Here is a 14,943-nt window from a genome sequence, read left to right as displayed (position 1 = left end):
AAATCAAGATCATGTATTAAAATTGACGGTTCAATATCCGTTTCGAAACAAAACTATCGATTTCGAACCGAAACCATCAGTTCCGAACCGGGGTCATGAACCGGAACCGTCTACGAATCGTCCTATTATGGTTTCGGTTCAGAGTCATTATTTTTTCGAACCATGAATCGGTAGTTCCGAACCGAAACCGTCGGTTCATGAACCGTGACCAGGACTACATTGAACTATTTTTTATTTGAATTAAACTTAAACTACTCTTAATTTTGATTTTATAAACTCGAATTGAATTATTATATATACAAATCAAACTGAAACAAGAGAGTGTTCAGGCTTTGTGTCCCATACTTACTAATGTTGACAAACTTTTCCACGAAAGCATGTATTAGCTAGAAAATTAAGCACGCGGTAATATTTTATTTACCTTTTAAAATAATAATAAAATGACTTTCATGGTACATTATTTTAAGAATAATATATTTGTTAATGGGTTTGAATTACTGTTAATTTTTCCTATAATTTGACAAGTTGGTGTACCGAACGCATGATTCATGACAGAACTTAATCAAATTTAATATCAAAGCAGATGTTTTTACATTTTATAAGTTGACAGATTGTAAGAGAGATTATCCAACTTAATTTCAAAGATGAAAGTTGAGATTTCTGCTAAAGAAATCATCAAACCATCTTCTTCAACCCCAGAAAACTTGAGAAATTTCAAGCTATCCCTCTTGGATCAGCTTGCGCCTCCAACTTATGAACCTTTACTTCTCTTCTACTTCTCCAACAGTGACACAGGTTTCCATTTTTGCTTAAAAAAATCACTCTCTGATACCTTGACTCGATTTTTCCCACTTGCAGGAAGACTCAAGGATAACATCACGGTTGATTGTAGCGACTATGGAGTTGTTTATCTCGAAGCTCGAGTGGACTGCCTTCTGTCAGACTTTCTCCAACAACCCAACGCGGATACGCTTAAAGAATTCCTTCCTGTTGAGGACGAATCCATAGATGCCGCAGGCGGGGAGGCTTTACTGCTTGTTCAATCAAGTTTTTTCAGTTGTGGTGGAGTTGCAATTGGGGTTTGTCTTTCTCACAAGTTTGGCGATGCAGCCACGCTAAGCACGTTCATCAAGAGCTGGGCCGCCACGAGTCTCGGCTCTGGGGAAACAGTGCAGCAGCCATTGTATAATGGGTCGTCGTTATTTCCACCCAGGGCTTTCTCTGAAGGCGTTATACCACCACCGACTCTGCTTAACTTCACCAAAGGCAAGTGTGTTGTTAAAAGGTTCGTTTTCGCTGCGCCAAAAATCGCTGCTCTTAAGTCTATAGCCGCCAGCGCAAGCGTGCAGCAACCTACGCGCGTTGAAGCTGTAACAGCCCTCATTTGGAAAAGTGCCATGAATGCATCAAGAACGAATCTGGGCTTTTCAAAGCTCTCTTTGCTATCACAATCTGTGAATATACGAAGAACGACAGAACCACCGTTGCCTGAAAACTCAATCGGGAACCTTTTATGGTACTTTCCGGCACAGAAAGACGAAAGCGATGCAGAACTACAAGGGTTGGTTCAAGAATTAAGGACTGGAAAACAAGATTTTGGCAAGAAATATGTGAAGAAACTTCAAAGTAAGGATGCATATGAGGAGGTTACGGAGTCGTTGAAAGAGGAATTATGCATGCTTATAAGCAACGACATAGAATTTTACAATTGCACCAGCCTGTGTGATTTTTATTTTTATGATATTGATTTCGGGTGGGGAAAGCCGACTTGGGTGACTAATATTTCTGGGCGGTCACTCAAGAACGTTGTGAGGTTGATGGATGCAAAAGGAGGAGATGGAGGAATAGAGGCGTGGGTGACTCTGGAAGAACAAGATATGACCTTATTTGAAGAAGACAAGGAGCTGCTTGCTTATGCTTCTTTGAACCCAAGGGTGTTGAACATTACAGCCATGGATTCGTTAAAATCTTGTCTTTAGATTTAGCGGAGCTCTGTCAGTCTATTGCCTGATTTGGGGGCGGCTTGAAAGTAAGTCAATGGCTACCTTTGCACTTTCACTATACAGTTTCTTCTTCTTTTTTGTCTGTTTTTATTTGAGAGGGGCCTGAGCCCGACAGGATGGGAATTGTTAAGTGGAAGGGATATCTATCTATTACAGCAACCCCTCAGAGGTGTGGATTTCAGCGGAATTGAACTTAAATAAGAGTTAGTTTGAGTTTGGGTTTAATTTGCTCTATCGGTTGTCTTGTTTGTCAGAAAGATTGTCAAAAAACATAACAAAAAATAAGGATTATCAGGAATAAAGATGAAAAATCAATTAAAAAAATGAAATGCCTCCAGAGAAAAATGAATTTGTTGATGATTTGATTGACTCAAATAGATTCAACTCAAACCCGAGTTAAAATTTTATAAAACTTATTCCAAATCCTTCATTTATAAATTCTTGCAAATACAGTGTAAATATATTTTCTCAATTAAAGAGAACGAAAAGATAAGAATAGATACAATAAAATCTGAAACGAAATATAATGTAACAAAATATATAGATTTTATTAAACTATGAGTAGTTCGGAGAGAAACTCCACTAAATTATATAAGAGTAAAATATATTTTTTTAATCCTAATTTTATTAGAAAAATAAGTTTCCACCAATTAAATGTGAAAATGAAATTTTTCATTACAAACGTGTTAATACAAAGACTACCATATAATCTTTTATTCTTTTTCTTCTCATTTTCCTCATCCTTGTCTAGGTTCTCATTGTCAATCCTCCTCTTACCTCCCTCCTCTTGACAACCAAATCTAACCAATCGCATGTGACCAACACAACAACCTATCACATGGGTTAGGTAGCAATCAAATCTATCATTGAGAACCTTTGGTACCAAAGGTTGAAGGTGATTGATTTAGTTGTCATTGTAATTTATGTGATAGTCAAATTAAGTTGTTGTCTTCTTTATAGAAGCTCTTTACTTCTCATTATCAACATTACTTACGTATTATTATTCCTATTATTATCGTCATAATAATTAATTTTTATATAAATTTAAAAAATTAATTAAATTTATATATTATTTATTGATCAAACTCATTAATTATCATCGACTTATACGTATTTTCATCCGTTTCTCTCGTTTTAGTAATATTATAAAGAAAATTTGGTTTATTCAATGATTTGCTAAATGCATGTAACAAATTTCTTAACTATATACTAGGAAAGTTTTTTTTTTTAAACCGACATAAACATGTCTAGCATAAGATCTCCAAATAACCTCTATGCCCTTTATATGTTAAAGTTAACAAGAAAATTTGGACGAAAGGGTTGGGTGTCTTGGATAATTACTTGATAAAATATATTTAAAAATTATGAGAATTAAAAATTAAAAATATACATAAATAATATAAAATGGTCTGTTAACCCATAAAACACGTGGGTGGACTCATTAAGAGCTCACGAAGGTTGGACCCGGGAGATTTTGAACTATGTTACGAGTCTTATCATGTTTTGAAGACCGACCCGACCAGTAAGGTTTGCCACTTAATAGCTCCTCATCCAACACTTTCCTCACCCAACACAACGCATGGGTATAACGGGTTATGTTGGATTTGACTTGATACGGCTGGCACCACCAGATGTCCTGTCTAACTTGGGCTCATAGTAGGAGAATGGACTTTGTGAATCTTTGTTTGGATTCGACTTGAGGCTGAGGCCCGGTTTGGTAAACCATCTGGAAATGGGACGGAGAAAATTAATCATCCCAGATGGCAATCACGCGGCTAAGCAAACGGGACCCACGTCACCTATCCTCCTGTCACTTCGCCGACAATCCAACGAGGCTCCATATCATCATCTCCAGATCAACGGTTGTCATACTCGAACCAAACAGCGTCTGCCATACCCACCTGCTTTCCATTTGGACTTTGAAAAGTACAATTATCATCCGCGGTATAATTAACGAAACCCTGCATCCTCATCCAGTCCATTCACAGACGCCACCAAGAAAAAAATCAATAATTTTGATTCAACTTGAAGAACCAGTCTCTTTTGTCGTTGATGAATTCTATACGAAACCAAAAGAAAGCCTCAATCCTCCTTCCCGTTAGCCTTTTTCAGCTTCTTGTTCACAAGCAATGCCAAGTTTAACTGTTAAACTCTACAGCATCTTCTTCAAACTCCACAAGAGATACCAATTACACAACCTGACTTTACAAGCTCAAACTCAATCGTCTTCCTTTGTCATCACTTCAAGGCCAGACGGGGGCGTCGTCCCCAGCAATCCCTCTTTCTTTGATGGGGTAGCGACTAAAGATTTGCACTTAGACCCTTACTCTGGTCTCGCTCTCCGTATCTTTCTTCCTGGCACGGTCGTTGACTCTTCTTTGAATGATGGTCATGTCTACAAAGGCTATTCTCCACTCACGACGGGGAAAAATATTGGCTACAAGAAACTTCCTGTTATGTTGCAGTTTCATGGTGGGGGGTTTGTAAGTGGGAGCTGTGACTCTGTTGCAAACGATGCCTTTTGTAGAAGGATAGCCAAGTTGTGTGACGTGATTGTTATAGCGGTTGGGTATAGGCTGGGGCCAGAGAGTCGGTATCCGTCGTCATTTGAGGATGGATTTAAGGTGTTGAATTGGTTGAAAAAGCAGGCTAATTTAGCAAAGCTTGGGAATGGGAAAAAAGAGAGGCATGTTTTTGATGGGTTTGGTCTTTCTATGGTTGAACCTTGGTTGGCTGCTCATGGTGATCCCTCTAGGTATATTTTTTTATCCCTATCCTTAGAATGAAATTGCCCTCTCCTTGTTTTTGATTAATTACCAGCATGTGTATGTGTTGTATATAGTTTAAGAAACCAGATTCTGGAAGTTCTGCCATTTTTGAATTGCATATGTATCCATGATCCAATGCCAGTAATTGCAGTTTGCAATTTGATATTTTAAGAATGCGGCTTCCTAGTATGCTTTAAAAAGGAAACAAATTTAGAGTGCCAACATACAAGGGGGCACAATTTGCTGCAAAACCTTTCACAGTACTCTGTTCAATGTTCAGGGGAATGATAGGGCTATATATTGTTTTAATGTTGCAGATATCAATTGTTACTTTGAATGCAGTGATCGATAACTAATACCAATTATCTTATGAAAGTTCTCAATGAATAGGGGTAATTCAAGTGGGCTTGAAAATGGTCATACGAAAATTTTAACTACTAGACTAGAGACTGGCTACTTTTAGTATTTTAGTGCATTGAGTTTATTCCTCTTGTTTGTCCAGTTGATTTATGCCTGTCTTATAATTACTACTACTTGTGCCTGTTCATTTGTTTTTGTTTTACCTTTATTTTATTTGCTTGTTACTTGTGTTATTTTCAACCCGTTTTTATGAGAAGTGCTTCAAGAGTAACTCGCTTCTGTTGTCGGAGCAGGTGTGTGCTCCTTGGGGCAAGTTGTGGTGCAAACATAGCTGACTATGTGGCCAGGAAGGCTGTAGAAACAGGAAACCTTTTGGACCCAGTTAAGGTTGTGGCTCAAGTTCTCATGTACCCTTTCTTCATGGGGAGTGTTCCTACAAGTTCTGAAATTAAGCTGTCGAATTCCTACTTCTATGACAAGCCTATGTGCATACAGGCATGGAAACTTCTCCTACCTGAGGATGAATTCAACTTGGATCACCCTGCTGCCAACCCTCTTATCCCTGGGAGAGGTCCACCTCTGAAGTACATGCCTCCAACACTGACAGTTGTTGCAGAACATGACTGGATGAGGGATCGAGCCATTGCTTACTCAGAGCAACTGCGCAAGGTTAATGTGGATGCACCCCATCTTGATTACAAGGATACTGTGCATGAGTTTGCCACTCTTGAACTTCTCCTGCAGACTCCACAAGCCCTGGCCTGTGCAGAAGACATTGCTATTTGGGTTAAGAAATATATATCAATAAGAGGCCATGAGTTTTCATACTGATCAGCATAGGTTGAGTTGTCCATTTTGAGGCAAGTGCATGCAAAAGCTGTTCTTTCATTGTAAAACATTGAGTGTTTGTCTTATGGGAACATTATTTCCCTCCTTGTTGAAGGTCTTCTGGGAACATTCTTTCATTCATTTATTCATATTCTTTCTCATATACCATTTTGACTTCTTACATGTGTTGTATTGTATGTAGGAATAAAACTGAACCAGATGCCTTGTTGCATATTTTCCCCTAAGCTTTACAGCTAAATTCAGCAGCTGTCATGTCTGTGCTGTGCACATTATCTGGCTAATTCCAACCTTGTATCTGTAATCTCTGGCGACAAAATTATATATCAGAACAAGCCATGCAACCTAAAAATTAATCTGAATGATAGCAACACCTGAGCTGGACGGCCAAAATATGAACCTGATGATCATTTTTTTATGTTCTTGTAACTAGGGACGTAAACAATACTTCCTGGAATTAAACATTTAATAAATTGGGTCTCTATCATTGCCTTCTCCAAGGCCAAACAGGCCACTATAGTATAAACCGGTTTTGTCGCATGAACTGCAGACAAAAATTAGATTTGAAAAAATAAGTGTAAAGACAAAGCAATTTGTTCTCATTTTTGTGTCTATGCTATGGCACTAAGTATTCGGGCTGGGACCCGGTAAAATGAGATGAATGTAAATAATATAAAAGCCGCTTAAATACACGAAAAAAATACTGCATATCAGGAAATTATAGTAACAAGGGATAAATTATCTCCGCTGGATAAGAATATGAAGCCCTATGTTCCGAGGCTATAGGAATTCTATATATGACAATGGATGTTACAGAATATCCTCTGATTAGTCTATGTTAGCGTTGTTCTAGGCTTCCATTGTCGACTTTACTTTAGACAATTTATTAAAATGATTTTTCTTTCAGTATGCGGCCTTGTAATTGTCACCTGAACAAGGACACAGGATAAATATGCCTATAACTTTGCAGCTGGCTCTCAGAACATTTTCCCAGAATGTTCTAAGCAGCAGAAGGCGAGAGAATGGCGCCTGGTTCTCTCCAATGTCGCTCTCGGTTGTATGGTGATGACGATGAAAGTAATGAGGCTGGTGCCCCTGACCTCAACTTCTTGGCATCAGCATGCTGTCCGTTTTTCAATGTTGCCACTGTGGAGAATGGCTCTGGCGCGTTGACTGACATGGTGGATGTAACTAGAAACCAAAAGAGGCTAAAGTTGACACCATTAGGTGATGATTCTAGCGAAAGTAAAAGTAATTTCTACAGTGGTGGTAACAGTGAGCGGAGTAATAGCTTGAATAGATTGCCAAGGCTCCAATTCCGGGATCATATATGGGCTTACACGCAGAGATACTTGGCAATTGAAGCGATGGAGGAGGCAGCCTTATCCATGATGGGAGCCGAGGAGAAGGAAATGAAGGAGGAAGGAACTGGAGATGGGATGAGATTAGTCCAACAACTCATTGCCTGCGCCGAGGCTGTGGCTTGCCGTGACAAAGTACATGCTTCAGCTTTACTATCAGAATTGAGAGCTAATGCCCTTGTCTTTGGCACATCTTTTCAGCGAGTGGCTTCTTGCTTTGTTCAAGGACTTTCTGATCGCCTTGCTCAGGTTCAACCACTCGGAGCTGTAGGAGTCATAGGCGCGGCAACGAATTCAAACGCTGTTACATCAGAGAAGGAGGAAGCCTTAAGCCTAGTTTATGAAATTTGCCCACAAATCCAATTCGGTCATTTCATCGCAAATGCATCGATTTTGGAAGCCTTTGAGGGAGAGAGTTTAGTTCATGTTGTGGACTTGGGCATGACACTAGGCCTGCCCCATGGCCACCAATGGCGCAGTTTAATGCACAGCCTCGTTAACCGTTCAGGCAATAATAATAAACCCCCAAATCGCTTGAGAATAACCTGTGTTGGAAACAGCATTGAACGTCTCCAAGAAATTGGAAAAGAGTTAGATAGCCATGCTAAGAGCTTGAATTTGAAGTTCGAGTTTTTAGTGGTGGAAAAGAGCCTTGAAACCCTGGAAGCTAAAGACGTCCGTGTGGAAGAAGGTGAAGTTCTGGTGATCAACAGCATTCTCCAATTGCATTGCGTGGTGAAAGAGAGCCGAGGTGCATTAAACTCAGTTTTACAAAGATTACACGAGCTATCACCAAAGGTATTCATTTTAGTCGAGCAAGATTCAAGCCATAATGGGCCATTCTTTCTAGGGAGGTTCATGGAGGCATTGCATTACTATTCAGCTATATTCGATTCACTAGATGCAATGTTACCCAAGTATGACACGAGACGTGCCAAGATGGAGCAGTTCTTTTTTGCAGAAGAGATAAAGAACATAGTAAGCTGCGAAGGGCCAGCTAGGGTGGAGAGGCACGAGAGAGTTGACCAATGGCGCAGGCGAATGAGTCGTGCTGGGTTTCAACCGGTGGCAATCAAGATGATAATGCAGGCCAAGCAGTGGCTGAGGAAAGTCAAGGTTTGTGAAGGCTTCACCGTTGTTGAAGAGAAAGGGTGCCTGGTTCTGGGGTGGAAATCTAAGCCTATCATTGCAGTTTCTTGTTGGAAATGCTCATAACACAACTCCCTAAACAGAACAATAATAAGACTCACGTTCTGCAATAACTGTATGCTGCTACTGCAACTGGGTTCAGGAAAAACAAATTTGAATAATGAAGAATACTCTAATAAGGAAGAGGGAGTTTCAGAAAGATGAACATTTTGACATTCTTTGCTTTCCTTCACAACAGAAATGGACACAATTTTTAAGCTGTCAGTGTATAATTCAGCAAATAAACTTTGTCAAAATCTAATGAATTAATGGCTTGGCCAAACCTTGGTTTTCTAAAAATGGCCTAATGTCTACTTCCCATTCCTTCAATTTTAAAACTTTATTTTTCTATTCATCCATAATCAAATTATTTTTTTAATCATTTTATAAAATATATAACCGAATTAATATCAAATTATATTTTTATTTTAATTATTTTATATATTTTTTTCATCTTTCTTTTTTTGGCCATTACCGTCGTTTCATTTTCCCTTTGTTTCATTATTGCCCAAATCTGGGTCTCCTCCATCTCATCTTGACTGGGAAATGTAGCTAAGGATAGGGAATTATTAGTTGCTGATTGTTAGGTCAATCAAATACTTAGCAACCCCTAGATGAGGCAGCAACATTGGAGGCCTGACATAAGAAGCATGTGATATTGGTGTGCGTAGCACAAGAGACGTGAGTTGGTCTTTTCAGACACAAGCATTTGGTCAAGCATCTAATTATCCGGTTACATTGAAACGATACCGTTTCTTCCAAAATGTTCCAGCTGAAGCTGGCGGCTCATTTGGCATTATATATCCGCCACGTGTGTGGCGCAAGTGTCACCGGGCCATTCCAGCGGCGTTACTCTGTATGTGGATAAGAAATGCACACGCAGAGACGGAAGTGTAGAATTGTTAAGACAAAAGAAAGAAAAACAGAGGAAAAATCGCGAAGAAAAAACAAAAATGGAGGTGGGAATGTCTCTAAACGCACTGGTTCGGCTTCCTTTATCGAGTTCAAGATCCCACGAAGACGTGCTTCTTAAACACTCGCTCTACTCTTCTAGAATCGCAACCCAAAAGCCTCCTCGTCAGAGACAAGCGTTGGTAGTTGAAGCTAAGGGGAAAAGAGGAATGCAACCTCGCCAGTTTCAAAGACCTCCTCCCCCTTCCTTGCCCAAGATTGAAGACGATGGCAATCCTCGTTTTGTTATCTTCATTCGTATGGCCAATGTTAGTAGGACTCTCCAAAATTTTCAATTCTATGATTATGCTGATTGAGTGGTTATTGTATTAAAAATCTTGTTGTTTGTTCAGGTTTATCTATGGTACCCACTTAGTCTAGTATCAGGTGGCACCACTGCCAAAATTATGGTTGCTGCAAAAGATAATTTTCTGGGAAAATATATATACAAAGATACACTTGCAAGAAATCTTGCTGCCGTTATTTACAGGGTAACTTCTGTTTCGGCTATCTCCTTTATTTGCCAAAACTTTTACTTTTTAATAGCTTGTCCAAACTTTATCTTCATTGGCAATTTGTGATAATGATGTTAAGGATTATAATTTTCTTATTTTACTCACTGCTGTTCCTCTTTTACAAAGTAGGATGAGAAGGAGATACAGAAGACAGCATTCAAGCAATTTCGTGTACTGAGATCGGCTACTGAATTCAGATACGGATACAAACTTGTGGTAATGCTCCTGTAGCTAGTTTCTATTTGATTTCGATCAAAGCTATATATTTGTAAAGCCACAATGAAGTATAGTTTTATCTGTTCATTATCTTGGTTTTTTTTTTATACTGTGAATATGTAGGAAAATGGAAATTTGAGGGCTGCACTTTCTACTACTGATGTCATTGAGGTGAGCTTTAGCTTTTCTTGGGTTTCGGTTATCTATCTTGTCTAATAAGATATTTGGTTCAATTTTGTGAAAGACTTGTTTGTGCCATATTCATCCAATTTTCAGCTCCCAACTCCAGACCAGCTAAAGACAGTGCTTGATAAAGTGAAAGACTACTTTGGGGATGCAAAAGAATCATTTGGGAAGCTAACAGCACTGAATGCCAACTCCAGTGAGGACTCAGAGGAAAATTCTAAGGAACAAGCCAAGTTAGTTAAATGGATATAAGCATTAAATTTGTCTTGTTGATAATTTTTTCTTTAAGAAAATTCTTACAGAAAACTGTCAACACAGCATGATTATCAAGTTGAGAAATAATTTGTTTCTGAGTTTTTTCTTTTTTGTGGTTTCTTTCTCAATAATCAGGGCTTAAGCTAAAGGTCAAGCAGGCATTTGACAGACATATTTCAGTATGCTTGCTCAGTGAAATTGGAATGCATTGTGGTTTACGGAAAGTTCCACAGAGGTGGTGGATGCAAACATTGATTATACAATTTTGTTTGTAGACTCTGTTTATGGAACCAAATATTTGTTGTCAGTAGTATCATCTGAATGCAAATTCTGCTTGTTCCGCAAAACAGCGAAATTTTTAGTGTTTCATTTTTGTTGAAGAAGAATCAGAGCTCACAGTGATTGCATGTAGATAAAAACTCTGTTTTCTCTCCTTTTAGAAAGAGTGAGTAATTCTGAATTCAAGATTACAAAATAGCTACTATAATAATAAACTTGAATGCATGAACTATCAAGACTGTTATATTCAGTTTTAATTCTTAGTATATTTTAGTTTCCGCAATATTCCTTTGATGGAGGTTCACTCCTATACCTATTTAAAATGGGTCACAGAGTAGGGTGATGAAAATATTTCATCAAATTATATTTTATCAAATTTCTTTCTTTCTTTTTCTATGCAATCTAAAGATAAACCCTGCTTAAGCATGGTTTCCCTTGAGTTCATAATCCTTGTTAGCTGTTGGGACAAGTTCCAGAGCGGTTTTTTTCCTTGTGGCAAGCCCAAAAATCTCCTGAAGGTCGACATCCTCGGCCTCAACTCCTTGAGGCAATGCCCAATCGAAATGATATAGAAGTCTAGCAAGTGCCATCTCTACTGTCGCCAATCCAAACATGTAACCCGGGCAAGCTCGCCTCCCTCCTCCAAACGGTAGGAAGTTGAAATCTCGATCCTTGAAGTGGATGTTATTCTCCTCAAATCTCTCAGGAATGTACTCTAGGGGGTTGTCCCATGATTTTGGATCTCTCCCAATGGCATAGCTGTTTATTAAAATCCGAGTCTTGGCTGGAATTTCATATCCATCAAGTATGCATTTGTCTATGGATTCTCGCGGAACCAGCAGAGGGACTGGTGGGTGCAATCGCAATGTCTCCTTAATCACAGCCTTCAGGTAAAAGAGCTGCTGCAAATGGCTCTCCTGAACTTTGCCACTACCAGATGCAACTCTTCGAACTTCTTCTTTTGCTTTCTTCAAGACTCTTGGGTGTCTACCGAGCTCCGTCATTACCCATTCTAGCGTTGCAGAAGTTGTATCAGTTCCAGCAACAAACATGTCCTGTAACACAGTATAAACACCAGTATAAGCTAAAAGATTAGAAACAATCTCTATAAATAACAAAAAATAGCGCCTCTCTGAAAGTTGCCTGGTGTTAACAGCTGACTGTGTTAAATGATAAACGATACTTCGAGATGGGAGAAATGGAGGATACCAGAACAAGAGCCTTGAGATTATCGTCGGTGATGGCCACCTCCAAGTCATCTTGTTGTTGCACTCTAAGCAAAACATCCACAAAATCTTCTGAATTCTTCTCCTTTTTTTTCTTCTTCAAATGTTCTTCTATTATCTCATCGCAGACACTTCTCAAATCTTCCAAGTTCTTCATCAACCTTCGTTTATATCCACTCACTAAGTTCACCCACCTCCACTCAGGAAAAAAATCCCCCACACAGAACCCGGCGAACAACTCTTGCGTCTCCGTTAAAACACTCACCAGATGACTCTTCTGCCCCTCCTCTGAACCCTCCATAAATCTCTTTCCAAAAGCCACGCGGCATAATATATCATTTGCTAAGCCGAAAAATAGTTTGCTCATATCTGTTCTTGACCCACCCTGAGCTGAAACGGTGCTTAACAGCCGATTCACCTCCTCATCACGGATCATTTGGAAAGAGCTGACCCGTTTAGAGCTGAGTAACTCAGTGACGCATGTTTTACGAGCCTGACGCCAGTAAGGGCCATAAGGGGAGAAGGTGACGTCGGAGCAGCCGAATGAAAGGTACTGAGCGGCGAGAAGTTGCGGGCGGCTGGAGAAGATGTGGTCGTGAGTCTTGAGAACGAGACGAGCGAGTTGAGAGGAGGAGATGACAACGGTGGGGACCCGGCCGAGCTGGAGATAAATAATGGGGCCGAGTTGGTGAGCGAGGTGAGCGAAAGTGTGGTGTGGCATGTCTGTAAGAAGATGATGAAGGTGACCTATAATGGGAAGTTTTGACGGTGAGGGTGGGGTGAGAGAGTGCGACGGTGACTTTGTGGTGGAATACTTTAAAGAAATGCAGAAGATGAATGTGAGAAGGAAGAGAAAAGAGAAAAAGAGGATTTGAGGGGTATAAAGGTACATAATTGTGCTAATATTTTCGCCTGAAGTAGTAGTGGCGGCGGCGGTGGTGGTAGTGGTGGTGCCAATATAGAAAGGGCGGAGGTGAACCATAAATCATGCATGGAGACCAAGTGTTTAAGCTATCTGAAGTGTATGAATACACGTGTAAATTTTGAGAAAGGAGGTGGATTGGAAGAAGGGATATGCTTGGCAGCAAGATGGGAAATTAACTAAAATACACACGGAATTTGTCACATAAATTATTTTGATAAAATTTATATAGTTTTACCTTTTTAAATAAATCCTATTTTCTATTTTAATAATACTTTTTATCTTCTTTTTTAATCTAAATTAGTTTTTATTAAAAAAATTTTTATTTTTGAGAATATATAGATTAAGTTTAATTTTTTCGTAATTATTAAGATTTATAGATAAAAAATAAATTAATTTCTGATATAGTAGTTTATATTTATATATTTTTAAAAAATGATGAATATAACTATATAGAAAATGCATGTGAGTTGTGCATAAATATTAAAGGTGTACATTTTTTTGAAAAGATGCGAAAATTAGAAAAAGATTGCACGTTTTTTTAAAAGAATGCAAAAATGTGTAAAAGAGTGCGTGTTTTTTTAAAAGGGTCTGTTTTTATGAAAGAGTACGAAAATATGTGAAATAGTGTAAAAATATACGGAGTGTAAAAAGGTACATAAAACTGTGAAGAAGTGTATAAAAATGTGAAGAGGTTAGACCTAGCCACGGGCCGGTTTGGCCCGTGAACCGGACCGAAATCGGCCCGGATAAACCCGGAACCAGAATCGACAAACCTGGAACCAGAACCGAAACCGTGGCTCTACGGGTCGGTTCCAGTTCACATAAATTGAAACCGTGGAACCGTCGGTTCACACCGGTTTATGAACCGGTGGTTTACTGTGCTGAATCGAAAAAAATTTGAAAATTTTTTGATTTTTTTTTTAATTTTATTTAAAAAGGCAACGGTTCCCTGCACAGGGAACCGTTGCCTTTTGAAGGAAATTTGCAGGGGACCGTTGGTCCCCTGCAATTTTTTGGAATTTCAATTCACCTCCCCTATTTCTAATTTTTTTCAAAAAAGTTTTTTTCTATATATACCCCTTTAAATTCTATTCTTTCAAATCTCAATCTCTCTACTCTCTCACTCAATCCTTCAAACTCTCATTCTCATTCTTTAAACTCTTAATATTCTCTCAATCTTTTAATTCAATTAAAGTTTCTTAAATTTAATTAAATTCTTTCTTAATTTTTTATTAATTTCAATTTCAATTTTTTTTATACAATTCATAATTAATTATAGAATTTATTTCTATAATTAATTTTATTTATTATTTATTTATTATCTTTTATAATTAATCATATAATTTATTTATATAATTAATTTTATTTATTATCAAAAAATGGCAAGTAGTGGAAATTCTTCCGGTTCACGAAGATTTGGTCAATACTCACATATATTAAATGTGAATAAAAATCAATTTATAGATGATTTTCATTCACAAGAAAGTGAAAACCAATATGAAGAGGTAGAGCAACAACAACAACAAATGAAGATGGAACAACAATCTCAAAAAATTCCTACATCCGATATTTTCAAAATTTATTTCAAGAAAATACAAAAGGAAAATGGTAATTTTGATGTTGCTTGCAATTATTGTAGGCGAATTTACAAATTCAAACAAGGAGGTGGATATGGGACATTCAAAAGGCACTTGGAGTCAAAGCATCTGGAAAAAATGGGACAAAGCCGAGGCCAAACACAAATAATCGGGTATGGTTCTTCTACACACAAATCTTTATTTATGTATAGTGATAATAAAAGTAAAGAAGAATTTAAAAAAATGGTAGCAATAGATCATTTAGCATTTAGTTTTGGTGAAAATTT

The 14,943-nt window shown here is 38.2% G+C and overlaps 5 protein-coding genes across 5 annotated transcripts; 4 read left to right on the top strand and 1 right to left on the bottom strand.

The window, feature by feature from the left end:
• The first annotated feature begins 547 nt into the window (after positions 1 to 547).
• LOC123213768 (BAHD acyltransferase BIA1-like) lies at positions 548 to 2,228 on the top strand. Its single transcript, XM_044633302.1, has one exon. It carries the CDS (start codon positions 645 to 647, stop codon positions 1,977 to 1,979), a length of 1,335 nt encoding a protein of 444 aa, XP_044489237.1. The 5' UTR covers positions 548 to 644; the 3' UTR covers positions 1,980 to 2,228.
• Positions 2,229 to 3,940: 1,712 nt separating this feature from the next.
• LOC123215083 (probable carboxylesterase 16) lies at positions 3,941 to 6,122 on the top strand. The gene is made up of 2 exons (XM_044635140.1): positions 3,941 to 4,758; positions 5,425 to 6,122. Exons 1-2 carry the CDS (start codon positions 4,133 to 4,135, stop codon positions 5,960 to 5,962), a joined length of 1,164 nt encoding a protein of 387 aa, XP_044491075.1. The 5' UTR covers positions 3,941 to 4,132; the 3' UTR covers positions 5,963 to 6,122.
• A 1,000-nt stretch (positions 6,123 to 7,122) lies between these two features.
• LOC123212709 (GRAS family protein RAD1-like) lies at positions 7,123 to 8,705 on the top strand. The gene has a single exon (XM_044631848.1). The coding sequence runs from the start codon at positions 7,156 to 7,158 to the stop codon at positions 8,551 to 8,553; it is 1,398 nt and encodes a 465-aa protein (XP_044487783.1). The 5' UTR covers positions 7,123 to 7,155; the 3' UTR covers positions 8,554 to 8,705.
• Positions 8,706 to 9,415: 710 nt separating this feature from the next.
• Positions 9,416 to 10,996, top strand: LOC123212929 (protein HHL1, chloroplastic). Its single transcript, XM_044632174.1, has 6 exons — positions 9,416 to 9,746; positions 9,831 to 9,968; positions 10,122 to 10,208; positions 10,332 to 10,379; positions 10,485 to 10,627; positions 10,785 to 10,996. Exons 1-6 carry the CDS (start codon positions 9,480 to 9,482, stop codon positions 10,789 to 10,791), a joined length of 690 nt encoding a protein of 229 aa, XP_044488109.1. The 5' UTR covers positions 9,416 to 9,479; the 3' UTR covers positions 10,792 to 10,996.
• A 298-nt stretch (positions 10,997 to 11,294) lies between these two features.
• Positions 11,295 to 13,238, bottom strand: LOC123212928 (tryptamine 5-hydroxylase-like). Its single transcript, XM_044632173.1, has 2 exons — positions 12,138 to 13,238; positions 11,295 to 11,983 (listed from the first exon to the last, which is right to left on the bottom strand). The coding sequence occupies exons 1-2, from the start codon at positions 13,134 to 13,136 to the stop codon at positions 11,348 to 11,350; spliced, it is 1,635 nt and encodes a 544-aa protein (XP_044488108.1). The 5' UTR covers positions 13,137 to 13,238; the 3' UTR covers positions 11,295 to 11,347.
• Positions 13,239 to 14,943: the final 1,705 nt, after the last annotated feature.

The sequence above is a fragment of the Mangifera indica genome, chromosome 4 (genome assembly GCF_011075055.1).
Source record: "Mangifera indica cultivar Alphonso chromosome 4, CATAS_Mindica_2.1, whole genome shotgun sequence".
Lineage (NCBI taxonomy): Eukaryota > Viridiplantae > Streptophyta > Magnoliopsida > Sapindales > Anacardiaceae > Mangifera > Mangifera indica.
Note: the sequence above shows the minus strand (reverse complement) of the source record. Positions and strands in the feature narration are given on the sequence as shown.